This window comes from Populus trichocarpa, chromosome 6 (genome assembly GCF_000002775.5).
Source record: "Populus trichocarpa isolate Nisqually-1 chromosome 6, P.trichocarpa_v4.1, whole genome shotgun sequence".
NCBI lineage: Eukaryota > Viridiplantae > Streptophyta > Magnoliopsida > Malpighiales > Salicaceae > Populus > Populus trichocarpa.
This window is the reverse complement of record NC_037290.2, coordinates 8,644,711-8,665,082: the sequence shown is the minus strand read 5'-3', so window position 1 is coordinate 8,665,082 and position 20,372 is coordinate 8,644,711. Positions and strand designations below refer to the sequence as shown.

General features: G+C 35.6%; 3 protein-coding genes and 1 non-coding gene across 10 annotated transcripts; 2 read left to right on the top strand and 2 right to left on the bottom strand.

Moving 5' to 3' along the window:
• Window positions 1-3,034: 3,034 nt before the first annotated feature.
• On the top strand, window positions 3,035-8,685 carry LOC18100022 (KH domain-containing protein At2g38610). 6 transcript variants are annotated; one of them, XR_002982238.2, is made up of 8 exons: window positions 3,167-3,361; window positions 3,525-3,613; window positions 4,698-4,849; window positions 6,704-6,829; window positions 6,956-7,072; window positions 7,240-7,383; window positions 7,652-7,752; window positions 8,082-8,229. XR_002982238.2 is itself a non-coding variant. In XM_024602661.2 (8 exons), the coding sequence occupies exons 1-8, from the start codon at window positions 3,282-3,284 to the stop codon at window positions 8,084-8,086; spliced, it is 759 nt and encodes a 252-aa protein (XP_024458429.1). In that variant the 5' UTR covers window positions 3,167-3,281; the 3' UTR covers window positions 8,087-8,685. The 6 variants fall into 6 exon arrangements, 5 of the variants coding, with proteins under 5 accessions (XP_024458428.1, XP_006381266.1, XP_024458429.1 ...); XM_024602661.2 differs by having other exon boundaries at window positions 7,659-7,704; window positions 8,082-8,685; XM_024602662.2 differs by having other exon boundaries at window positions 7,659-7,752.
• Window positions 8,686-10,715: 2,030 nt separating this feature from the next.
• TRNAY-GUA (transfer RNA tyrosine (anticodon GUA)) lies at window positions 10,716-10,799 on the bottom strand. Its single transcript is given in 2 exon segments — window positions 10,716-10,751; window positions 10,763-10,799. It is a non-coding gene; the product is annotated as a tRNA-Tyr (tRNA).
• Window positions 10,800-11,557: 758 nt separating this feature from the next.
• Window positions 11,558-13,352, top strand: LOC18100021 (protein RETICULATA-RELATED 3, chloroplastic). Its single transcript, XM_006381200.3, has 2 exons — window positions 11,558-11,856; window positions 11,947-13,352. Exon 2 carries the CDS (start codon window positions 11,954-11,956, stop codon window positions 13,025-13,027), a length of 1,074 nt encoding a protein of 357 aa, XP_006381262.1. The 5' UTR covers window positions 11,558-11,856; window positions 11,947-11,953; the 3' UTR covers window positions 13,028-13,352.
• A 1,017-nt stretch (window positions 13,353-14,369) lies between these two features.
• Window positions 14,370-20,139, bottom strand: LOC18100020 (putative zinc transporter At3g08650). 2 transcript variants are annotated; one of them, XM_024604796.2, is made up of 6 exons: window positions 19,887-20,139; window positions 18,674-19,338; window positions 17,919-18,203; window positions 16,936-17,064; window positions 16,687-16,784; window positions 14,370-15,463 (listed from the first exon to the last, which is right to left on the bottom strand). In XM_024604796.2, exons 2-6 carry the CDS (start codon window positions 19,163-19,165, stop codon window positions 14,650-14,652), a joined length of 1,818 nt encoding a protein of 605 aa, XP_024460564.2. In that variant the 5' UTR covers window positions 19,166-19,338; window positions 19,887-20,139; the 3' UTR covers window positions 14,370-14,649. The 2 variants fall into 2 exon arrangements, with proteins under 2 accessions (XP_024460564.2, XP_006381261.3); XM_006381199.3 differs by having other exon boundaries at window positions 18,674-19,333.
• Window positions 20,140-20,372: the final 233 nt, after the last annotated feature.

Genomic DNA, 20,372 nt, shown 5'->3' with positions numbered 1-20,372 from the left:
TAAAAAAAATTAATAACTAAAAAAGGACAAAAAACAAAAAAAATTGCTTTATTATTTTTGTAATATTTTGAGAATTAGTTATAATAATTTAGATTGAGTCAATACGATCCCATCAAGATCCATTCAATAATAGCAATAGCTTTTTTGTTTATTTTTGAAAAATTAATTAAAGTAAATGGGCCAAAGCCCAATTTAATTTTTATCATCTTTATAGGTTCAATGCTCATTTTAAAAATGATCAAACTGACGAGTTTCTTTTATAAAAGGGGTCGATGTAAAAGATTTTCGCAAAAGACAAATCTTCTTTTAAGAGTCGACAAGAAAAAAAATTCATGAATGGCCTAAGTGATAAGTCTTTTTCTCAAGGGATTGATGGCAAAATTAGTTTGCGAACAGTCCAAACGACTAGTCTTCTTCTTTAAAGGACTGTAAAGATTTTGCACATGACTAAATTGACATGTCTTCCTTTTTAAAGGACTTAAAAAATCGTGGGGAAAAATGCATGAAAAAAGCCCTAGATGTTGTGTCATAATCCGTCGAATCAATGATCTGCACCAAGGATTTAATTGGGTGTGTTAAAAAAGAGCTCAGGCCAACACACAGGTTTTTTTTAAAAAATATTTTTAAGGGTCGGACAAAAATAAATCAGGTGACATGTCACTTGCTGAAGCAAACGACGTGTCACATATCTGCCCATAATCTGGCCACCACGGTGGTGGTTGGAAAATTAAAGCAAATGTATTTTTGTCTAAAAATCCAATTTTTAACCCATTAAAAAAACACCTTATAAATACTCTCACAACACCTAGAAACCAACTTATCAATCTAAAAAACTCAAAAAATAGCCCCAAACACATGAAATCAAACTAGGTTAGATTTTTTTTCCTCAACTTTGATCTACTTTTGAGGTAATGTTGAGGTTTGAAACAACTACCATTCAACTTTTTTTATAAAATGAAACTCGTGAATACCAATATCAACCAATTTGCCGGTTGAAATATGTGAAAACAACGACTTTCTTTCTCTATGCCATAATTTGACAAAAACTTCTCTCTCCTTAAAAAATCAATGAATGAAAAATAATAAAAATAAAAGTATGTACCAAAATTGAATTAAAAAACACATAAGGGTCTGAATATGTGTAATTTAATAAATCAGGAGTTAAAGTGTATAGTGTACTCCAACTTTAAACACAAGATCCATTTTCGACACCTTCCCTAAATTGGTCCCCAGTCTTTTAATTTTTTACCTAGCCGATAAATTTGAAGTAATTGGGCGTTAATCTTGTAATTAAAGGACATAATAAAAAAAAGTCAGGGATCAAAATAAAAAAAAAAACACTGCTCTAGTGCACATTGTATTGTGAGTGTGTGAATAGTATTTTCACTGTTGAAGCACAACCTTCCGCGAGTGTGTTTGGTATTGTGGTAGCTTTTGTGGTTGTGATTTGAAAAAAGTTGTTTTTATAAAAAATATTTTTGGTTGAGGTTGGTTTGATATTTATATATGTTTGGTTAAAACTGTGGTTGAAATTGAGGTTGAATAAAAAGTAGTTTAATGTGTTTAGTTAAACATACTTTTCAAATTGTGGTTATAAAATAACTAAAAAAGATATATATTAATTTTGATGTTTTTAATTTAAATATTGTAGATTTAACTATCACTATTACATTATTAAATAAATAATATTTTATATCAAATATTTTTTATTGTTCCATTAACTTATGTACAATTTCATCACGTATGAAATTCATCTGATAAGGACTACAGTTTCAATGGTTTTTTGAGCGTGCAACAAAATCAGGTAAAATATCATCAGAAACAAAATTGAAATTGGGATCAAATTCTGCAAATGCTACGTCATCCTGCGATCTCCTTCCAATTTATGTAGTGTTATTGAATAATATTAAATACTAGTTTTTGAGTAAAATATAATTAAAAAAAATTAATTTTTTTTTGGGTCAGACGTGGTCCAATAAACACTGGTAAGTGAATTAATTCACTTAGCAGTGTTTACTTCTTGAAGTGAGCACTGTGCTCAATGAATTAATTCACTCTGGACATATGGCAACAGGCCGGCAATGAAAAGTGAGAAGCAGCAATTTTTTGCATAACCAAAATTGACGGTAAGAACTCAACTTATAGTGGGACCTATCTCTAAAATCTGCATTCAAATATTTATCAAACAACTATAAATTATAATTGGAATATAACACAGTTTGAACCACGATACCAAACACAGGACTCATAATTTGTTTACTTGCTATGAAAATATCCTCTAACGGGGTCGATGTAAACGACGTAGTTTGCATAAAGTGGAGGAGCGCAATCTTATTTCTCACACTCCACCTGCTCAGGACAGGGTTGGCGACATCATGATCAAAATGGCACTGGCTTCTCTACTTGGTGTGGGACCTTCTTGTAGATATTAATGGATTTTCTACTCGGTGAGGGAACCTTTTTATAGATATCAATGGGTTCTTTGCATGGCTAACACGTGTCGGTCACAACCGCAGGAAAACCTTACACAGTTGACGGTGCCTCCAAAAACCTAAGAAAATTTCCCACTTTCATTAACAGTAAAATCTCTCCCCATTCGGTTTTTGCTTTTCTTGTCCACCGCCAAAATTCCTGCCATCTTCGAGTGTACACCACTTACCTTATACAGCTATAAAGATTTCACTTATTTGCCTGACTTTGTTTAAGGGGCACGGGATATTTTTCTTTCTTTATTTATTTACATCGATTTTCTTACAACCATGTGATGATTCTTACGTATTAAAACTGTTTATTTTATGTCCGAATTGGACGATGACTCATAAAATCCTTGGTTTTATTAGTTTAATTTAAGGTCTGAGTTTGTACGGCTAAAAATGATTCAAGAGGGAGTTAGTAGCTTTGACCATGAGCCAGTTTCTCAATTATTACTACAAAGGAAGGCGTTAATAAAGAGAAAAATATATGTGATATGGTAAATAAAAACATTTTGTCTTTACGTTCTGCAAAATTTCACTAGATAGTTTTGTTGCCTAACCCTTTTGTTTTTGTTTTTGTTTTTGTTTTTTATAGCATTAATTATTTTGTTTTTGTTGGGGGAGATTATTACAAAACTCACTCCTTTATTGATGGTGTTGTGTTTCTCCCTTTTCTTCTGCAACAACCACAGCTAAAACTAAAACCCCCCTGCCTTTCGTTGCCTTTTCTATTTTCCAGTCTTAATATTCTTTTGTTTGTTCAGAAGAAAAAAAAAAAATTCTCCACAAAAGCAAACCAAAAACCCCATGTCAGGTTTGTATAATCCCAACTTTTCACCTGCAAGAGCTGCTTCTCCTCAGATTAGAAGCACCCCAGATGTTGACAGGTATGCAAGCTTAGTGATTTCTTTCTGTAAACCACATCATTTCTTTTTTACAAAAGACTTGGTCTTTTTTACTGATTTTGTTCAAGTTTTTGTTGTTTATCAATCTTTGTGTAGAGACTTCTATTTTCTTTTATCTGTTTTAATTGTTACTTACCCTTTGCAGCCAGTACTTATCAGAGTTATTAGCAGAACATCAAAAGCTTGGACCTTTCATGCAAGTTCTTCCAACATGTAGCCGGCTGTTAAATCAAGGTTAGTTCTTAGTCTTTCATTTTTGGATCTAGGTTTTTCTAGATTTTCTTGGGTTTATTTTCTCCTTTTAAACTACCATGTTCTTAATTTCAGCACTGTGGTTTTTCAATGTGCTTCTCTGGGCGTTTAGATGTGTTTGATTGTTCTTACCAAGTGATTTTCAGTGTTGTTTTCTTCGATTTGTATCGAATGTGTACTTTGTTTTTTATTGTTCCATTTCTGATTGTGGGGAGTAGTCATTTGGTATTCAACAATTTAACATCTTTAGTTGGGTTCAGGCAGCATTGTGGCGTGAACTTGTACACCATTTGAAAGGCCTTGTAACTAGCCAGGTGGGTGGATTTGTCCAGAGTGCATGAAAATAGGGAAATAATTACTGTATAAAAGGGTTAGCTTGAACTAATTATAGGCGTTTTTCATTGAATCACTGATTCTATGTGATCATGAGAGAAAAAAAGTTAATGAAAACCAGTGTCATACAATTTTTTTATGCCAGCAGTTTACGGCATTTTGGGATATAGCTTTGATGGCACAAAAGTTTTATAGTAGCTTGTATTAGAGATTAAATTATGTGCGCTATCTGGGTTTGGCAAATTCGAGTGCTTTTAAGTTCCACATGCAAAAAGTTTTTAACTGGTTTGCAGTGAGTCGGCAGAGGAAATTGTGAATGGCTCATGAAACACGTGAATAGATGTTTTCTATCGGCACCCTCACTGATTTGAAGTATAAATTTTTGTAACTTTTCCACCAATTTTTTTTTTCTGTTATTAACCTTGTATTTGGGTCTGAGATACAACTTAAGTGTTGCAGCCTTGAAGAGAGGTGCTTGTAGGACTCTGCGCAAATGTGGCCTAGGTTTAATTTGCTCATGGTTCTGGACCTAAATGACCTTGTAGAATATTTTGCTTGTGTTTGGTTTGGTATATTTTGCCCTTCTTTTTCTCACTTTTGCTTCTTGTTCCAGCCATTTTTGCTCTGTTACCCTTCTTTATTTTTTTCTCGGGACTTCAATTCTTCATTTAGTGTTGTTTTGTTTAAGATTGCTCTGGGTCTGCCTTTCAAGTAAATGCTCTTTTATGTGTAGAAATTTTCCGGGTATCAGGAATGATGTCCAACCAAGGCTTTGGAGACTTCGACAGACTACGGCATAGAAGTCCCAGCCCCATGGCTTCTTCAAACCTCTTGTCTAATGTTGGTGGGACAGGTTTAAGTGGTTGGAATGGCATTCCTCAGGAGGTAATTGCTTCTTTTGATTTTAATTTGTATTCCATTTTTTCCCCTACGGTCCTTCCTGCTTGCAGTTCTCTATTTGCATTCCACTTGTTAACCTGGGCCTGCCTGTAGTTTGAAATTTTGGGTAGATGAGGTTTGGATTTTCATTTTCTAACTGATTTTTTACTACAACTTTTTGTGAGAAACAATCTCTACATTTTAATAGCATTGCAAGATGCTTAAATGCCACCAATCAGTAGCTTTTCCTGAAGGATTGTTGAAGAATATAAAGAGGCATTCCTACTGGCGTTTGAGTTTTCCTTTTTCCATGCATATTTAACTATAGCTTTTTGTTTGTATTGTTTTGAGCATTTTAAATGCTACCAAGAAGAGGTTATCCAAGTGCATTAGTGACTAGTTTGATAACTGCTTTTTCTTGAGAAATAAAAAATAGAGACATGCACTTGCTGGCTGTTTCAATGTAGTACTTTATTATTAGTAGTTTCTTTGTTAGTATGTTCTTACCCATAAGCTAAAGAAACTTCTTCTTAAACTGTACAGCACAGATGTTCCTCCTTCACCTTTAGCGAAGCTCCTAGTTCAATAATCTTTACCTGGAGAACTTTAAATACTTGTTTTTTACTTTATGCTAGACAATTTTAAATCCTTGCTAGTTTTAAGTTCCGTAATCTGAACAATTTCACCAGGTGCTATGCCAAATACATTCTGAGTATTTGGCCATGCATTCAAAATCATCTTGCGAAACATTTACTTCTACAGTGTGAGGTTGGAATTAGATTCAAGCTTTTCACATAAGAAAAGGGACCCAGCTCATAGTCTGTACCATGTCATGCCTAAAAGCCCCGAGCTCATCTTACATAGACTTTGACATCATATATTCTGGGTATATGTATAGTTAAAATGCTTAGAGACACCATGGTTGGGATGTTACTTCTTAATGTAAAGACTCGGGTCAATACATTTACATGTTGCTCCAACTTTACTAGCACTTGCAAAATCCGTCTCAAAATTTTTCCTCAATTGGTTGATGATCCAAATGACAACACTTGTGGGTCCCAACTTTTTCCTTTTTAATGATGGTAGAAATGTATAAGATGATGGATTCCATTGTGAAAGCAGTTCATTGAGAATACAGCTAAATTCTAGATAAATGACAACTGATTTCTAGCTGTCATGCTATTAAAGTCAATTCCATTGTGAAACCGGTTACCTGAAAATACATTTCAAATTAAGACACGCTCCCAGCTGTTATACTATTGTAATCACAAGATCATGCTGCCTATGCAAAGTGTGGTTATTTGAGAAAGGAAAATCCAGCATGCTTAAAATGTCAAATGTTCTGTTAAATAATTGGTTATATTGTGATCGCTTATGTGTCAACACTCTTCTCTTTTGTACATCTGTTTTCACAAAGTAGCTTTTATCTCGATATTCTTGATCTGAACGATGATTCCTTCTCTAAATCCCAACTTTCCTTGGTTTGTAGTATAATTAAAAAAAGTGAGGATAGCCAATAGGTCTTAGCATAATTTTGGTAAGAGGTTTCCTGACTATTTGATTATATAACCTCGGGGACTGTAACAGGTTGACAACAAGTGTCATTACTTTAAAATGTTGTGTTAATAACTGAGCTGCTGCCTTTTCTTTCCCATATTTCTCTATTATAATTGGCAGTATGATAACTAGTGTTATGGGTTTACTACTGATATGATGACTTGGTAAAATGAGAAGCTTCAGATTGAAGAGGTTATAATATTGTCTAGTTCTATTTATATTTATTTGTTAAAATATTTTGGATGTCAATCCTTTGTGCTTCCACTGCTATGGTACACTAATATAGCTAAATCATTCATGCAGAGATTAAGTGGACCTCCTGGAATGACTATGGACTGGCAAGGTGCACCTGCAAGCCCTAGTTCATACACTGTGAAGAGAATTTTGCGTTTGGAAATTCCAGTAGATACCTATCCAAATGTATGTACTGTAAGTCATACCACTTTCCGGTGTTATCCTGTTAAATTTAATTGGTTGAGCATATCTTCACAATTCCCTTTAATGAAATAGAATTGCTGAAGTGTTTATATTTGATGGCTGCTTCTTTATTGTTAGTTCAATTTTGTTGGGCGACTTCTGGGACCCAGAGGCAATTCGCTGAAACGGGTGGAAGCTACCACAGGTTGCCGGGTGTACATTAGAGGGAAAGGATCAATTAAGGATCCAGACAAGGTAGTATACACACGCCTCACTGTAGTGCTATTGAAACCTGCTTTTTTTAATGACGGTACAGCCAAAACTGATTGATACGACAAAGCAAACTTATGAGTAGAATCTTGTCTTTTTTTATGCCATTTTAAGTATTTTCCTAATCATTTTTATCTTATTCCATCTGAAAGGAAGAGAAGCTAAGGGGAAGACCGGGCTATGAGCACCTGAACGATCCACTTCACATCTTAATTGAGGCTGACTTACCTGCCAACATCGTTGACATAAGACTCAGGCAGGCACAAGAAATCATAGAAGAACTGCTCAAACCTGTGGTATCCGTTTCCATTCTTGAATCTTCTGTTTATAAGTTTTATGAAATTCTAAATTTTTTGAAGCTGGCGATCTTTTTGTATGCTTTGTGATGCGATATAGTTTTTCACTGTAAATCTAAGAATGGGAGCCTGCCCAAGGTGTCAGTCTGCCTGGGAACAACTTTGAAGGCAAATAACTTGGGAGTTGTGTGTTTAATGATAATATAGGTTTTCAGTTCATATTTGAGATTTGTAAAATGAATTGATATTACTACTCTTGTATCTGAAGGAACCAGGTGCTAGCATTTGATGTTAAAAAAGTGAAGAGGAGCTTTCTTGAAGGTTGAAACACAAAGCTTTTAGTTGGAGCCCTATTCTGTTTTTGAAACCGTATGCCTTTCTTGAAACAGGAAACAAGCCGTCATTGTATTGCAATTTTTTTTTTCAATAACCAGTAGAATCTATCGTTTCTAGAATTTGTTTCCCTTCATGCCTTCCAAGATATTAGGATGGAAATAAGTGAAAAATGAGCATCCACCAATGGCATTCTGGCTTATGATCTCTGTTTAGTTCCTCTGACACCCAAGTAGTAGTGATAGGCTCTACCCAGTCTTTATGTTCTGCTCATGCATTTCATTCTCCCTGCTCCATTAGTTGATTAAAATTTGAAAAGCATTTCCTTTCCCTTACTTCTGTAAAATATTCCTTTTTCCGTGCAGGATGAGTCACAAGATTTTATTAAGAGGCAGCAGCTACGTGAGCTAGCAATGCTAAATTCAAATTTCAGAGAAGAGAGTCCAGGACCAAGTGGCAGTGTCTCTCCTTTCAATACAAGTGGAATGAAACGTGCGAAAACAGGGCGTTGATGAGATCTTATGTGTACTCCTGTCTGAATTGGTTTATATCAGAAACTCATGCCCAGAGTATGCCATCCAACACTTCTCAATTCAGATATTAGGCTAACGGTCTTGCTGGTGAGCGTTCTGGTGGTGGTTTGTTTTACATTTTGTTTCTTCTTTCTCCCAAGACAAAAAATGATAACATTAAATGAACAAAAAAGGGAAAAGAAAAACAAAAGAAAAGGAAGAAGAATTACATAGTTGGTTCTTGAGTTAGGTTTGCGAAGGTCAGTTTTTTGTGTAAAACTTAATATATTCATTGCATTTATTCTTGTGTTAGTAACCTGGAGGAATGTGAAATATATATATATACATGAATGGTGTAAGTGTTAGGTCTTCTAAGACATTGGATCTGAGTTTTGTAGGTGTCAATTTTTTATTAATGGACTTTATATTTGGAATGATGCAGAACAAAATTAGCAAACCATTTGGTAGTATCTCTAAATAATAACTCAAGGTAGATGTGTATGATATCATCGCAGAAAGGGATGATGAGATTGACCGATTCTTTTGTTTTTTTTGTGTGGACATTGTTAATTCATGGTGAATTGAGATGCAATGACTGGAAAATAAAAGGAAAGGAAACAGGTTGGCTACGCCACAATTACGTACAAATGTGGAATGTCTTGTTCCATCTTAAGATAAATCCATGAATTTGCTGGTTGGTTTATGTTACTTTCATTGGCATGGGATTCCCAGCTGGGGCATTCTCTTTATAAAATGATAATCAGTCAATCCTTTTGGTTTGAAAACCTCAATAACGAGTCTTTATATTTTCATATTTTGTTTGTAACACTAGAAAAAAGCATGAACTTTAGGCCTTTTTATTATACTTATGGTTGAAGATGACAGGCTTGAAACTTGTCTTTTGTTGTGTTCTCGAGTCCTGGCACTCCCATGTGCCAGCTCTCCTGTAGTTAAATAGATGTTTTGCATCACATCCAGGGTAGATCCTCCTTGTTTGCCGGTCATACTATAACTCCGTGTGTGTGTGTGTTGTGTAAAATGCAGGATTTTTGTCTTGTAATACTTGGGATGAGAGGTGATTCTTCTGTCTGTAACATGTGTTGGACTGTTCTAAGCAGATTCTTACATTTTCTTCTTGTTTTTGTTTTGATGCAACCATCCAAGCTCCTGTTGTTTCTACGACATGGGCACGATGCTGTAGTCACCTCTGAGATTCATTTCAATACACGTTGCATTGCATTAGATGGGGTGAGTGGAGAGCTCGGGATGCTTTAGACCCACAGGTTTTAGCTGTCTGTCGATTTAGGGATGGAATCGAGTATCCTGTAAGAAATTGCATGTCAATATTCATCAATATTTATTATCCGAATACTATTTCATGTTTAACACCAAATAAAATGATAGCATAATTTTATATATATATATATATATTTATTTTGTCATAAGCTTAAAAATTAAGAATTAAAATATATAAAAAGCATGCAATCCTTGCCAGAATTTAAGGAGAAAACAACAAATCAGTCAAATCTCAGGCTATAAATATATAACAGCCGTAACAACCATCACAGCAAGAAGTTTCCAAAAGTCGTTACATAACGGGCAATTTTTGTGACGTAAGGACATACCTGATTCCCAATACTACACCGCAGGTTTTCGTTACTATTTTTTTTATATTTTAAAAATATATTTTAAAAAATTAATATTTTTTCATTCAAATTAAAATTTTAAAGTTTTTAAATAGGTTGATGCTAGAAATAATTAAATAAAAAAAATATTATTTTAATATATTTTCAAATAAAAAATACTTTTAAAAATAAAAACATTTTCGGTAAGAATCTGTTCAAAACAAAGGTAAAGGAAGAACGTCTGGTGTAGATGATGAACAGAGGTAAACTACTACGATCAATGTTTTTTTTTTTTTTTATAATGAATGATAAATAAAATTAGTGCAATATGTTTTTGAGCTCGTTTGGTCGTGGCTTCCTACTCCAGCACTCTAGTTTAGTTTTTATTTTTATTATTATTAGGAATGTTCTCAGAAGTAATTAAGATGCCGTTGAGAATACAGTACAAACTGTATTTCATAAAAAATAATTTTTTTATTTAAAATAATTTTTTATATTTTATACTAGCATATTAAAACGATTTAAAAATATAAAAAATTTATATTTTTAAATCGTTTTAATATGCTGGTATAAAATATAAATTTTAAAAAACAAAAATATTATTTTGATACATTTCCAAGATAAAAGTACTTTGAAAAGCAACCGCTACTACAATATCAAATACTATCTAAGAAGCCTATGAAATATGTTTGTTTTTGCGTTCAAAAAATATCTTTAAAAATATATATTTTAATAATTTTAGATTGTGTTTGATATGCAAATGTAAAAAAAAAACTTTTAAAATAAAATAAAATATCTTAATACATTTTCAAATAAAAAATATTTTGAAAAAAGAGTCTAAAATTATAAAATAAAAATAAATTCCGACCTGCCGGATTCGAACCAGCGACCTAAGGATTACAGCAACAACTACAGTCCTCCGCTCTACCAACTGAGCTAAGGTCGGATGCTTGTTGCTTGATTCAATATAACCACATTAATTAAGAATGACAAGCAGAGCATGTACAGAAGAGACAAATACACGTGGCATCCCAGATTCTGGCACCCGTGATAAAAGGGGAGGAGAATATTGTGATTGGCTGTGGCTGGGGGGCGGCCGGCAGTCACGATCCCCAACCACCCCCTATTAAATGAATATTTATTAAAAACTAGACATGAACAAAAAAAACCTCTAAAAGAAATTATAATTGATCATGCATGTTAAATGTATTTTAATCACGATGAAATTTGGCGTATAATACATTTTTGTTTCTTTGCTTTGCTTAACTAGCCTCTACTCGAATTTAAAATGAAATTAGTATTAATTTTTATATCCATGTAATAATATATAATCACCATAAATATCTTATTAGTTGATTAACAAATCAATTGATAAAGATTAAAGTTGAGATATCTAATTGTAAAATAGAAAAAGTTGATATTACTTAATTTATCATCATGCCAAACAAAACAAAATCCCCCAATTTAAAGTACAAAAGTAAAAATGTGTTTGAGGGTATGGTTGAAAGGTATTTTTAAATTGTTTTAAATTCATTTTTTTAAATTATTTTGATATTTTCTGTTAAAAATAAATTTTAAAATATATTATTTTAATATACTTTTAAATCAAAATTACTTTAAAAAATAATAAACATGAAATTCCCGTACAATAACAAGCATCTCCTCACAGCGCCAAGTCCTACTAGGGTTTTAGCCTTCGCATCATCATCATAGACGACATAAATAAATATGTAAAATCCGTACCTCCCTCTCTCTCTCTCTATACATATATATATATATATACATATATATATATATATACATATATATATATATATTTCTCTCTCAGTCTCTCTACTCCAACAGGCAGCGGCGACAACAACAACGTTCCCTCTCCGACTGCAGCGTTCTCCTCCTCTCTCTTTTTTTTTGTTTTTGTTTTCCCTTCCACTCCATCTATCACTTTACTATCAGTATAAATAAATCGAGCCCCTTCTGATTCGATCGTCGTCTTCGAGTCCCAGGTACATTTTCTTAAAATCTTTAATCAGCACTCTTAGATCTGTAAAATCATTGTTTTCATCCTCTGTTAATCCATCTTTTTTTTTATTCAGTTAAAAAATGGCAACGGCAGCAGCCCAGCTCCGATTCTCGACATTTGCAAGGCAATACGCTGCTAATTTCACCAAACAAAACAACCCTAGATTCCCAAATCCCAATTCTCCTTCTCTCTCTTTCCCTTTCTCCACCCCTCTTAATCCCTCCCTCCGCCTCCTCCATTCCAAACCACCCCACCTTTCCAATGCCGGTGGAGGCTTCGGTGGCAGTGGCGGAGATGGTGGAAACTGGAGTGGCGGCGGCGGCGGAGCTGGTGATTCGAGTTCTGACAATTCATCATCGTCCGCGGCGGGGTTTGGGGTTCTGGGTCTTTTTCTAAATGGGTGGAGATCGCGGGTCGCGGCGGATCCGCAGTTCCCTTTTAAGGTATTGATGGAGGAAGTAGTTGGGGTGTCTGCTTGTGTTCTTGGTGATATGGCATCGCGGCCGAATTTTGGTCTTGACGAGTTGGATTTTGTTTTTTCGACCCTGGTTGTTGGTTGTATACTGAATTTTACCTTGATGTATTTGCTTGCGCCTACTGCGGCTGCTACTAGTCAGACATTGCCTGCAATTTTCGCCAATTGTCCGACAAGTCATATGTTTGAACCGGGTGCATATGGTTTGATGAACAGGCTTGGTACTTTTGTTTATAAAGGAACTATTTTTGCTGCTGTTGGTTTTGCCGCGGGTTTGGTAGGGACTGCGCTATCAAATGGGTTGATTAAGATGAGGAAGAAGATGGATCCCACTTTTGAGACGCCGAATAAGGCACCTCCCACTGTTTTGAATGCATTGACCTGGGCAATTCATATGGGGTTTAGTAGTAATTTGAGGTACCAGACGCTGAATGGGGCTGAGTTTTTGTTGGAGAAAGGACTTTCTCCCTTGGCGTTTAAGACATCGGTCGTGGTTCTTAGGTGCTTGAATAATGTTCTTGGTGGGATGTCGTTTGTGATATTGGCGAGGATGACGGGTTCTCAGAGCGTTGAAGAACCAAAACTGGTTGATGTTGATGTCGGGCTGGCTGCTCCAGAGAAGGAGAAACTGCTTGATGGAGGAGACGAATTGCAGAGCAATCAGTCGACTTTCAAGTGATAAACTTTTTTTGCAGAGCAATCAGTAGACCTTCAAGTGATAAAACTTTTTCAACTTTCATGGTTGGTTGTGATTTGGGAAGGTTTACTCTTGGTATCCTCAATCCATATTGTTTATATCAATAAAGTTTGCAATGGAGTCTGTCTAGTGTTAATGGAAATCTTGGATGTTAAATGATTTGGGGGATTTTATTTAATGATGCTGGCCAAACTGAATGTGAACAAGCTGCTGCTTGTATTCCCCTTTAAAATTTCGTTCTTCAGGATTTTTCAGCTTAAATATCAAAGTATCACTTCAGTTATAGAGGTTGAGAGTGATTGAATCATATATATCGATTTTTTATTTCGTTTTTTGTTTTGCTGGTTCATCTTCATATTTGTGTGTGTTTCACCATCGGGCAAAGGAAAGCTTCAAGCCTATAACGAAGTAAGGAGAACATATTTGATGGAGAGGGGAACTAACGTGGATGGTATTCGTTCTTGGCTTTAGCAATAGCTAAGTTGGTGGGTTAGTGGGGCAAGAAGTTCTGGACCTTTAATGGTGTTGTTGGTGAGAGAGGGAAATAAATTCCTTTTGTGCGTTCATAATGGGAAGTCCTTTTTTCTTTTTCTTTTGTTTTTTCACAACACTACTTTTCAATCTGCTTCTCTCTCTCTCTCTCTTTGTTACGTCAAAAGTTAGGCCTAACCCATCGTATTGGATGGTTTTGATTGACAAAATAAACATCGGTGAAATTGGGAAATTTTGGCAAACACAAGGATGTCTCAGGGCGACTAATTTACAGTATTCATATTCTAGATTAAAAGTAAAACTTCATAAGTTATGAATATGCCTATCTGCCGACAGAATTACAGCACACGCCCTCAAACAAAAACACTAGTAAGTTTCTCTAATCAACCCTAGTCAAGTTTCATCAAGTTTTGATTCCCTATTTGGTGCGTGGGATGGGACACCTCAGAACTTTGCAGCTGTCAAACCATAAATTGGGAATTAAGAACGAAGGATCGCCTAGCAAGACGGCAGACGCTAGCTCACAGCACTCTCGAAACCATTTTCAGACTGGTTTATGCGTCTAATCATGTTGGTACAGGGGTGTTTGAAAAATTAATAATTATTTTTTAAAAAATATTTTTAAATTTTAATCTAAAAACACCAAAAAATATATATTAAAATATAATCACAATTATGCCAACAAGTTTTGATAGGAATGTTTAGGATAATGTCCCTTGATTGTTGATAATAGCGAAGGGAAGATTTAGACTAGAGTGCTCGTCCCTCCTCCCTCACACTTGCTCGCGTCTACCCATAGAAGCTTTCTTGTAGTAACTTTTTAGCAAGTAAATGGTCTCTCAAACTCAGACTACTGTACTCAGCAAACTCCACAAACATTCATCTCCTCTCGGAGGATAATTCAAATAGGAATAAAAATGAAAAATAAATTATTGTACAATGCGAGGGAGAATACATTCTCCACCAGATGTTTCCTCTGTATCTCCTCTTTTCCGCATATTCTACTCTACAAGTTATCTATGCATGCTTGTGTATATCATAGGCGCCGACATGCTAATCGCAGCATATGCATTGCACCTCTGTAACTGATTATCACAGGAGATCATCTCATCTCATCTCACAGCCTCCGGGGCAGAATTGCAGTAAGGTGTGTGCAAGCAAACCAACTTTGTACACATCAAACAGAGACTAGCAAACCCCACCCCAATTGCTAGCCCAAAACCCCCCTTCCGAGCATCCAACCTTACTCCTCTTCTAATTATGTTTCCAAAGCTAGGGAGCAATCCACCACATGCAAAGACCATTACATGATCCAGACCACTGTAGTCAATTCCTGCAAGTATCGCTCCTATAGCAGATATTGGACCCACAAATCCAATTAAAGTTGCTGCTGCTAGGGCACTATGCCAGCTATCAGTAGCCCCAAAGATGCAACTAGCAACAGCTGCACCCCGAGGGAGTCCATGTAGAGATACAGGAAGGACCATGTGCCGACCAAGTCCATAAGCTTTTGGTGCAGCCACTCCTAAAGCCAGCCCCTCTGCCAATGCATGAAAGGCAACTGCTCCACATGACAAGAATGACTGGAGGGTGTGAACACTCACCGAAAAGCCATTTGCTGTAGGTAAATTATTCACTGATGCCTTTTTGCGACCTGCAAGTTTCAAAATGCTACAGCTTGAAACATGGACAAATGCTGCTCCCAGGGCAAGCAAAAATATGAGGGAGAAGAACCCCATCTTTGAAGACACGAGTAGCTGGAGAGGTCGCCAGGCGGCAAGGATAAAGGCAATGCCAGATGCTGCACCCATGAGAAGGGCATGCTGAAGATGGAATGCAAGAGCAAATACAACAAGAATGAAGCCACCAAGCAATGGCCCAAGACCAAAAAGCAATGAAACAAAGAAGCCTGAAGCATCCTCTGAACTGCAATATACAGGAATGAAATTAATAAATACAAGTAAATGGAAGATGAGCAAAACATGCAAAATCAACATAAAAACCAAAGTGGGGAGGTTGCATTTAGGATTGGCATCTCATAATCTGACAAACTTCTAGGCAAGAAAGTGTTTCTTTGATGGAGGGAGGGAATATACATTCTGTTTATGGTACGGGCCAACTTTGGTTAATGAAAAAAAACCCCAATCATGCAGATCAAGGCTGCGTTACAAGAACTAAATGCAAAACTGCACGCATGAATAGAGGTGTTGTCAACGGTGCAAGACCAAATCTCAGTGAACCAACCAACATGTTATCCAGGAAGGAAGAATTCATGCAGATTAATCAAGTATAAAGAAAATAATGGAAAAGATAAGGGATTAATAATGGATAGAACATAAGGATGATTCACCCGAATTCCTTCTTCATTCATTCATTGTTTGTTAAAATTTCTTAGCTGTCTTTTCTCTTTGTCCATTCTATTATATACATAGCAGCAGTACAAAGGAAGTTCCTACAGAATAGGAATTCCTGACATCCATTACACGTCGCCTCTAGAAAAACTAAGAAAACAAAATATAAACATAACATAAAACACTGCGTTGAACTTAAACATCAGTAAATAAAATGCTGCGTTGAGTAGATTGAATGTGCGAAGGTCAAAAAGCATTCCCTCAGTCTCTTCTCATTCAATTTGAAATCAATTCCCAGTAATCACTTTCACTTGCAACAGTCAACTGTAAGCCTAGAAAGGATTACATGTGCAATGAAAGATTTTAAAGCATGCTTGGTGGAAAAGGTTTCAGATGACCTAAATGTTCCATGCAATCAAGATGACCTGGTTGGGTTTAGTAACTATATGTCGCCAAAAGCAGTTGTTTGCATCATTTTCAATTCATTTAAATGACAAATCCCAAGAGAGATGATTTTCCTTATTAACATTAAGGTGGAGAAGCTGAATGTCATTACTATGTCAAGAGCTGCAATATAACATAAGATGCACCAAAGCAGGTATCACATATGACAATCAAGACAGTAAGATATTATGGGCTTCAAAAGGGGATACCAGTTATTAGATACCATGGCTGTGATCTAATATCAGTATGTGTATGTCAAGGTGACTTGTGACACCATGGGAAACTTAACCAATAACGCAATTTTACCACTTCAGAACATGCATTCTCAGAAAAGTTAAGTTCGTAGCAACTCACTTGTAGTCATGGCTGAAATTCTCAAAAGCAGTGCTGAGAGCTTCCATAAATGCTACAGAAATTGTAGCTGCTGATGCCACTTGAGGAGGAGAGGCTTCCTGTAATACAAAAATCAAGAAGAATTTAGCATTCTCTATGATAAAACAAAAGTAGACACATAAAAATGATGAAACGAAATTCATTTTGAACTTATTTGAAACTATTTTGACATTTAGGATTCAAGGTTCCCTATCTCTATCAGCAAATTACCTTGAAAGCATCAGGAAGCACCTCGGAAACCACCATCCAGATCATACATCCAGCAGCAAAGCCCGTGCAGAAAGGAAGGAACTTGCTAAATGCACCAGCACACATGAAAGCAGGAACAGCTACGATGGGCTGTAAAAGTAAATGATTAATAATCAAGAATGCCGACAATAATCATACTAACACAATATTGTTGACCCTGTAACCATATTATTTGGATATATTTTGTTACTTCACAGAAAATGTCTTGCTGCTAGTATTTTCATGATCTGAATATAAGCTTGGATAGGTAGCAAGATCTCAAGTCTTACACAATCAAGAGCTAAATAAACCCTGAAAAGGGCTCTCAATTTTTTTCCTTAAATGTGAAAGATCAAATTTGCTTCACCCTGCAAAGCAAAATAAATGGCCTTACAAAAATGTAGAGTCTTGCTCCACTCATACATAAAGGTTCCACATACTTGTCAGCATGAATTCCTCACCCTCAACCAGGAACCTTCTAAGATTAGCCAGATCTCTTTCTTGAAATGGCCCTTAGACTGGGGTTGGTGTTCTTGCCCAACCCGTAATCTGATCCCCATTTTCCAAACATGAAGAAAGGACCACAGTAGAGCAAACTAATCAAAGAGGTTGGATTTGAACAGAACACTTCCAAACCACAAGCAGTTAATACGATCAAGATCTGTCCAACAGAGGTAAAATTATTGCCAACAACAAATTTCAAACATGAAACTGATTTTAACTATGGTGGGTCCTCCAAGCTCTTACCAATCTAGCAGAAACATCATTAGGAAGCATACAAAACTAGAAGAGATGAGGAAGTTCTCCAAATCTTATCCTGATAATAAATGCACGGCACTTTTAAAAATGTTGCTTCTATGATTTGCTTTTTTCTTGTTCATTTACCTGTACTGATTCATAGGTCTCACAGAGTGATCTCTTGAGGTGAGTTATACACATGTACTTTGTGAAGTATAATGCATTACCTGAGGCAAGGATGTAATTACGCTCCATAGCATTGCATTTTGTGGAGAAACACCCTTTGATGCAAGCATCATACTCACTGCTAACCCCTCCGGTATGTTGTGCACGGCTATGGCCAAAGTTACCAAAAGTCCTTGAGAAAAGCCTTTAGAGCCAGCAAAAGAGACACCAACACCAGAACCCTCCCCAAATGAATGAAGAGTCATAATTCCAATAACAAGAACAACTTTAGTTGCATCAGCACCTCTAATGTCCAACATGCTTACTTCCCCATATTGTTCAAGAAACTGAAACAAGAAATCATATAGCATAATGAGATATCAACAATATGGAACATGCATGAATACACACATGTAAATTATACATGCACATATGAAAATCCAAACAAACATAAATTGAAGCCACAACATAAAATCAATAAACATATAAGAATAAAATTGTTTGCTAACTTTCAACAAATGGATGTATAAACTCTCTTCAGGGGTTTCCTAGCTTGACACCTTGTCAAAGTTCCCAAATAAAGTGCCATAAAAGAGAAAGGAATAGGAACCTTATCGTACAACTACTGAATGCATGTTCTCATCACTACCCAAATAGGAAAAACAACCAAACATACACGCCATTTATGAAACATTGAAAGAGGAACAGATGCATCCCAACCCATAATCAAGTAAGAGTAAGAACCCAGAAGCACAAATCAGTTTTAGCTGGAAAAAGAAGAAAACTTCATATTAAATGTGATATGCTGACCCATTACCTTCTTACACAGCAAAATGAAAATTCCACCAGATAAAATCCCAATCACAACCCAACTGCCAGCACCATGGCTTTGCCCTTCCTGTATGAGGTCAAAGCTAGCAGCCAACATCACACCAGCAGCCATCCCACCACACAACCCTTCCCACTGAGGGTCTAGCTCCACAAAAAAGAATGGGACAGCACCTAAACCAGTGGCAGCAGCCATGGCCAATGTAAATAATGCAACTGTAGATATCGAAACTCTGTTATAACCACCCTTCCCCTCCTTCATCCCACCACTTGTACCCTCAAAATCAACTGCATTCTCTGTACCACTGCCATCTATAACATTGTTCCTCACATTTTTATGAGGAGCCGATCTTAACCTTTCAGAATTATCACTATCAGATTCTGCTGAAATGCATGCAATGAACACTAGAGAGAGCAGAAAAAATAGGAAAACTTGCTTTAATATGAACCTCGTGGTTCTTTGTTCGCAACCCAAAAACATTTCACTTCCTTAACCTGCACACCTAACTCCTATACAAATTTGGCAATTATACTATTAAAATCTCATTCCAGAGAATTCTGAATATAATCAATTAAGCTTTCAGATTGACTTGAGCAATGAGGTAGACACAACAATACTGTCCGAGTGGTGCCAGGAACTTGCTTGATGCTACCCTAAGTTCAAAAGAAATTCATAAGCAAATGATATGATATGAATCACAAATACTTACTCATCAAATTACACCATAAATTCAGATAAAGAGGGAAAAAGAAATAAAACAATTGAGGTGGCCTTCTAAACCCTTTCAGCAGAAAATCCTTGAAAAAGCATAAAAAGTACAGCATTATGATGAGTTCATGATCACATTCAAGGATCTAAAGAATTCAAAATGGTAAAACAGCTGAAATTATAGACATCTAAATGTGCCCTCTTGATCCTCTCTAGTCAACAATTTGATCCTCTCAAGTCAACAATCCAAGAGCACGACAGTATCAATGTAAAGTAAAAAACTTTTCGAAATCCTTAAGAACCCATTTGGATTCTGTGGTGTCACAGGTCAAAAAGATGAAAATTTTCGAATTTTATACAAAATTCCCAATTGGGACTTTGATTGTGAAGTGGAAGTTTCCAACTTTTTAAAAAAAAAAAACAGAAACCCTAAAATTCTTGAATAAAATAAAGAACCCTCAATTCACGATCAGATAGAGGAAAAGAAACTTACCCCGATTGATGAAAAGCGGGCTCAATTCGAAGAAATGGGTCAAGCAAGTGTTATTGAATTCTTGATACAGATACGGAGACAGAAAATAGAACTACAGAAGGGGACAAGTATAATTCCTAAAAAATGAAAGAATGGAATTGCAGAAATAATTTATGAGTAAATGAGAGAGAGCACGTTGTTTTCTATATCGAAACCAGCAAAGCCTCCAACAGAAAATAAGTCAGTGAGTGGTGAGGCTCCGGGGTGTCCGGGAAAATATGCATCATTATTTTTTAAAATGTTTTTTATATAAAAATATATAAAAATAATGTTTTATTTTTTATTTTTTAAAATTTATTTTTAATATTAATATATTAACATATTAAAATATTTCAAAAACATAAAATGAAAATTATTTAAAGTAAAAAAATTAAAATTATTAAAAACTTCCGGTTAAAATATAAAGCCAAACATGTTCTAATAAATAAATAATACTTTTGTTTTATG

Excerpts from the sequence above, each read along its gene's own strand:
- LOC18100022 (XM_024602660.2), top strand. The coding sequence starts at position 3,282 with ATGTCAGGTTTGTATAATCCCAACTTTTCACCTGCAAGAGCTGCTTCT. Across the intron at positions 3,614-4,697 it reads TAGCCGGCTGTTAAATCAAG|AAATTTTCCGGGTATCAGGA; the intron begins GTTAGTTCTTAG and ends TTTTATGTGTAG. Across the intron at positions 4,850-6,703 it reads GGAATGGCATTCCTCAGGAG|AGATTAAGTGGACCTCCTGG; the intron begins GTAATTGCTTCT and ends TCATTCATGCAG.
- LOC18100021 (XM_006381200.3), top strand. The coding sequence starts at position 11,954 with ATGGCAACGGCAGCAGCCCAGCTCCGATTCTCGACATTTGCAAGGCAA.
- LOC18100020 (XM_024604796.2), bottom strand. The coding sequence starts at position 19,165 with ATGTTTTTGGGTTGCGAACAAAGAACCACGAGGTTCATATTAAAGCAA. Across the intron at positions 17,065-17,918 it reads TAATTACATCCTTGCCTCAG|CCCATCGTAGCTGTTCCTGC; the intron begins GTAATGCATTAT and ends TTACTTTTACAG. Across the intron at positions 15,464-16,686 it reads AATTTCAGCCATGACTACAA|TTCAGAGGATGCTTCAGGCT; the intron begins GTGAGTTGCTAC and ends TGTATATTGCAG.